This window comes from Dioscorea cayenensis, chromosome 2 (genome assembly GCF_009730915.1).
Source record: "Dioscorea cayenensis subsp. rotundata cultivar TDr96_F1 chromosome 2, TDr96_F1_v2_PseudoChromosome.rev07_lg8_w22 25.fasta, whole genome shotgun sequence".
NCBI lineage: Eukaryota > Viridiplantae > Streptophyta > Magnoliopsida > Dioscoreales > Dioscoreaceae > Dioscorea > Dioscorea cayenensis.
The window spans coordinates 17,969,197-17,974,952 of NC_052472.1; the positions used below are offsets into that span (position 1 = coordinate 17,969,197).

The 5,756-nt window shown below is 32.9% G+C and overlaps 1 protein-coding gene across 1 annotated transcript; it reads left to right on the forward strand.

Annotated features, from left to right (window-relative positions):
- The first annotated feature begins 1,011 nt into the window (after positions 1 to 1,011).
- LOC120269493 (3-ketoacyl-CoA thiolase 2, peroxisomal-like) lies at positions 1,012 to 5,287 on the forward strand. The gene is made up of 14 exons (XM_039276830.1): positions 1,012 to 1,130; positions 1,317 to 1,393; positions 2,184 to 2,268; positions 2,400 to 2,526; positions 2,607 to 2,705; positions 2,794 to 2,861; positions 2,948 to 3,055; positions 3,139 to 3,216; positions 3,536 to 3,668; positions 3,753 to 3,849; positions 4,193 to 4,316; positions 4,400 to 4,508; positions 4,843 to 4,926; positions 5,019 to 5,287. The coding sequence occupies exons 1-14, from the start codon at positions 1,050 to 1,052 to the stop codon at positions 5,105 to 5,107; spliced, it is 1,359 nt and encodes a 452-aa protein (XP_039132764.1). The 5' UTR covers positions 1,012 to 1,049; the 3' UTR covers positions 5,108 to 5,287.
- The last annotated feature ends 469 nt before the right edge of the window (positions 5,288 to 5,756 follow it).

Genomic DNA, 5,756 nt, shown 5'->3' on the forward strand with positions numbered 1-5,756 from the left:
TAGAATTAAAACTAATTTTGTACCATATTTTATTTTTCAAAAAAAATAAAATATAGCCATTTACTAAATTCTTGTATAATTAAAATATGAATTATCTAAATCATAAAATTGATTATTAGGTTGTGAATTCCATAAACATATTCATTATAAAAATTAAACCAACAATAGCTTGGAATTTAAATCTTTATTCATTTTGACCCCTAATTGGTATGAATTTATTTATTTAACATAAATACCAAAACTAATAAGAGTAATGCTATTTATTTAGGCAGAATTAATAGTCCAAATGATGTGGATGCCAAGTTGGTATCCATGTCAACATTCATGTCATTTTTTATCTATCTCTTTTTTTAGAAAACAAAATTAATTTTTTTATAATCTAAACTTATAATTTTTAAAGTTTAAAGATTTATCATAAACTATAAACTCTAATACCATAAAATCTTAAACTCAAATATTATAAAATCTTTAACCCAAAATTTAAATAACATAAACCCTAAATCCTAAATCCTAAACCCTAAGCCCTAAACTCTAAATAATAAATAGCGGATTTTAAATTTATTAAATGATAAAGAGAAATTAGTTTTTATATATAAAAAAACAAAAGAAAGAATGACGTTATATTGACATGGATACCAAATTGCCATCCACATTATTCGGTCTACTAACTAGGCCTATCAATTCAGCCTAAATATCATTAGTCAACTAATAAATATAATTATTTTATTCAATTTACACTAACGAACAATAATAAATCTAAAAACATTCAACTAAAATTTTAAATTTAAAATAATTGTGAAATTTTGGAGATATAATTGATAAAATTATTTAATTTTGGTCAATATCTTACATGCTACTCCAACTTTATTACTTAAATCTTTTTTTAAAAAAATCTATTTAAAAATTAAAAATAACATCAAGGATTACATTGCTCTTATTTGGTAGTTATCTGTTTACCCTTTTCCCTCCTTCCTTTGTTTCTATATATATATATATATATATCTAAAAAACCCTTGCTTTTTCATAGAGGGAATCACAGAGAGAGAGAGATGGAGAAGGCGATGAATAGGCAGAGGGTGTTGCTCAAGCATTTGCTTCCCTTGTCTCCAGCGGAGGCATCTCAGCTCTCGGTATCCTCTTCTATCTCTTCTAGCTTCTCTTTTGATGTTTTGAATCTGTGGATCTTGTTGGATGATGATAAATGTATTGAATTTGTTGATTATTGTTTGGAGTGTGATTACTTTGCTGTTTTCTTGTCAAAGTTTGGTTTTTTATTATGTTTGTTGTGTGAGTTGAGATTGTTTGTTTTGAGGCAGGCTAATAGTTGTGCTGCTGGTGATAGCGCTGCTTATCAGAGGAGTTCTTGCTTTGGTGATGATGTTGTCATTGTAGCGTGAGTAGTTCTATGCTGAGCTTTTTCTTTTTTTTGTGTGTTTTTGAAGTTGTGGGTTTGTTGAATATGGAAAAAGGGGATTATTGCTGTTAATTTAGGTCAAGTGTTGACTGGATTGGGTGTGTAATTGTTTGGTTTTATTTTCTTTTCTCAAAAGAAACATCAAGAGCTATGAATTTGATGTTGTATCATTGATTCGTTGTTCTTGTTAGGTCGATTTTGCAAATTTTGCTGGCCCTAATGGTTTGCCTTTCTTATCTTTTAGCAACTTTGAGACTATTGGAAGAATATTTTGAAGAGTATTAGGATTTTAATGTGTATGGTTAGATTTAATTATTAGATTTTTAATTAATGGGTGTAGCTGTTTATTTAGGTCAAATTGCTGATCAGATTGTATCAATGATTACATGTTTTTTTTTCATAATAACAATATCATGTGAAGCTGGTAAATTTGAGAAAAAAATAGACTAGGCTGGTGGTATAACTTCTTTTTTGGAAGATGTATACCTGGTTCTTAAGTTCTTGTTATGGCTTTCTTTTTAAACTTTGCTTTATGTTTGGAATCCTTAGCTTTGAGTGTATTGAAAGAATAATCTTGACCATTAATTTCTTAATGTGCATATATGGTTGACGCCATTAATTATAGCTTTCATTGGCGTGGGGAAAATTTTAATTTTTTAAGGCAACTTGATGTAGAATTGTAATTTTTTTTTTCTTCTCATGGAACTTTGGTTTTTATTATAATTGTTTATGTTACTTCTTGTGTTGATCATTTAAATTTCTCTTTCAGAGCTTACCGCACTGCAATTTGTAAGGCCAAACGTGGGGGCTTTAAGGATACACATCCTGAAGACCTGCTAGCACCTGTCCTTAAGGTTTCTTATCTCTTGGATGTTGATTCGTGCATGGATTTTTTAGTACTAGATTTGTCAAGAAAGCATGAATGAATTGAAACATGTTGGTTCTATCTTCATCTTATCTCACCAATGAAATTAATTTATTGTAGGCAGTGATTGATAAGACCAAATTAAACCCCAATGAAGTCGGGGACATTGTTGTTGGAACAGTCTTGGCTCCTGGCTCTCAAAGAGCAATTGAGTGCAGGATGGCAGCATTCTATGCTGGTTTCCCTGGTATGATAATTTCCATATTCCAGTATCAAGCTATCGATTTCTGATTCACTTTGCTTAACCTGTTCACCAATGCAAAACAGATACTGTTCCCCTCAGAACCGTGAATCGGCAATGCTCATCTGGTCTTCAGGCAGTAGCTGATGTTGCTGCTTCTATAAAAGCAGGGTTTTATGACATTGGTGAGATTTGCAGCATATTTCATGGGCTATCATTCTTAAATAATAGCTCGAATGCTCATCTTTCTTTTGTTTTCTTTTATTAATCCAGGCATTGGGGCTGGTTTAGAATCTATGTCAACAAATTCTGTTGGATGGGAAGGACCAGTCAATCCAAGAGTATATTTCACTTTATCTTTTAATTTTGCTATACATTAGTCAATTTTTCTGCTTGACAGAACAGTAAAATTGGTTTCTCTTATCAGGCGCATAATTTTCCACAAGCTGAAGATTGTCTTCTTCCCATGGGCATGACTTCTGAAATTGTCGCAGAACGGTATGGTGTTACACGCCAGGATCAAGATGCAGCTGCTGTGAGTTTGGATTTGTGCTTTGATTCATATTTGAGACTGAAATTCTAGCAGTTTTTCTCATGCCTTTTAATATGTATCTGTAGGTTGATTCTCACAAGAAAGCAGCTGCAGCTGCTGCTTCTGGCAAATTTAAGGATGAAATTGTTCCTGTGACTACAAAGGTGAATATAGTGTTTGTGTCTTTTCTCTACTGAACTTCATCTAAGAATAATAGTATTGGACAATTAGAACAGGTTAATATTATAGCTCTCACAAGTTTACCAGAAATTACCATTTAGTGGTTACTTGGAAAGAACTTATGGGTTAAGATATCAAATTATGTCCATGGTGATATTCTGATATATCATTTAGAATTTTATCTCCTGGAAGAAGCTGTTTAATCATAGTTGCGCTGTATTAAAGATGCTTTCCTTAACATGAATTGGCATTTTCCTCTGATTTTCTTTTTCAACTAATTTTGATTTTGTCTTCATTGTGAAGTTTGTTGACCCAAAAACCAGAGAAGAGAAGCAAATTACTGTTTCAATGGATGATGGAATTCGACCAGAGACATCGATTTCTGTTCTTGCAAAGCTCAAACCAGCCTTTAAGAAGGACGGGAGCACTACTGCAGGTATTAAATGATTCTTTTGCATTGATTTAAACTGTTATCAACTTAACATTTGATCTTGAGTTTTAATTCGGTAACATATTGTAGGCAATGCAAGTCAAGTGAGTGATGGAGCTGGAGCTGTTCTGCTCATGAGAAGGGATGTAGCAATGAGAAAAGGACTTCCTATTCTTGGAGTCTTCAGGTTCAGTATTCCAATGAGATATTACAGCATTCTATTTATTCAGTTAAAGCTAATTCATAGTGTAATTTTCACTTATATCATCATCAAGCTTCTAAATTTGGATTAGCAAATGAATTCTTCGTGTATTGCCATTATGATCATTGAATTTTCTTTTATTGCACCATTTCTTATATTTTATTCCTCACTAGCGATTGCCATATGCTTGTTATCAGAAAATTTTCTCACTCTAATATTCATATCATCATCTGTTCTACCTATTCCTTCGAATATGAAAATCTTTGTACGTTTCATGTGCGGGAGAACCGGAGAAGGAATACCTATCTTATAAGTTCTGTTTGATCAGGAGCTTTGCTGCGGTCGGAGTGGATCCTGCTGTTATGGGCATTGGTCCTGCTGTTGCAATTCCAGCAGCAGTAAGATCTGCTGGTCTACAGATCGAGGATATTGATCTTTTTGAAATTAATGAGGTAACATCTTAGAGCCAACATTTGTATCTCTTGCTTAACCGCATTGTATTTCAAAAGAAAACCTAATTTGTTATTCCATACAGGCTTTTGCTTCACAATATGTGTATTGCTGCAAGAAGCTTGAGCTTGACCCAGCCAAAGTAAATGTTAATGGAGGTGCAATTGCTCTTGGTCATCCTCTTGGTGCAACAGGTAAATTATGTGATATCTCGTCTGGCATTAGTTCGCAAACGAACATACTTACGAACTTGTGTATCAAAAAAATGCTGATCGTAGTGACTACTAAATTTAAGCAAATCATTATACAGATCTATTGACTGCCATATAGTTAATTGTTTGAGAACATATCTTTTATTCATTACTGTCATATCAAAGGTGATTTCTGTGTCAATTATATTTATATAGAATTTTGCTCTTTTGAATTGTAACTTTTTAGAATGCAATACACATAAGCTCACGTAATGCATTTCATCGGTAAAACCAGATGATCACGTGTCTAAACCGATACATTCCTGAATTTTTCCAGGTGCGCGCTGTGTAAGCACTCTGTTAAACGAAATGAAGCGCAGGGGCAAGGATTGCCGATTCGGAATCATTTCAATGTGCATTGGTACGTCTTCCATCCCTTCGATAATTCCCATTCATAAATCTGTCATTCATTATAAATCGATCTTAAACTCTCAATCCGACACTCGAATTCAGGATCGGGAATGGGAGCTGCTGCTGTCATTGAAAGAGGGAGCGTGGTGGACGAACTATGCAACGCGAGGTGCGCCTCATTCAATAACTAGTTATCGAAATAAAGCATTGGAGGAACTCTCACTCATTTGCTTTATTATCAAATTTAGTAGATTCATTAACGATCTCGAACATTGTTTTTCTTGAAGATTAATTCCTTGATCTTCATTAAATATTATATATGCTTCATGTGAGCTGATTATTGAATAAGAATGTGATCTTCATTTGCAAAATGTTTTTATATGATGATCTCTATTTGGTTGTGTTATTAGTGTGTATTAGATTAGGATTTTAGCGCGTATTGATAGTCCGGTAGGAGGACGGAACGGTGTTTAGTCAATTCGGTCGAAGGTTTGTGTTCTATAAAAGTTATCGCCGATATTTAAAACCAAATTATGTATATAACCACATGATCTTTTTCAACAACCAGACTTAGTTCATGAATGAAATTATTTGCTCTGCTGTGTTTTAAGTGTGAATCATGAGCATGTGTATGTGCACAAGCAGCACAACTGCTCTGTAAGAACTATGGTTTTGATGTCTTGTCTTAAAACCTTCCATACTGTTTTCTAATTTAGTTTCTTGAATATTATAAAACACTCACTATTGAAATCAATACTAAACAATAGTGTAAAAGTATAAGCTAATAATAATTCGAGATTAACCTAAATTAATAATAAGTTAATATCAGGTGAAAAAAAA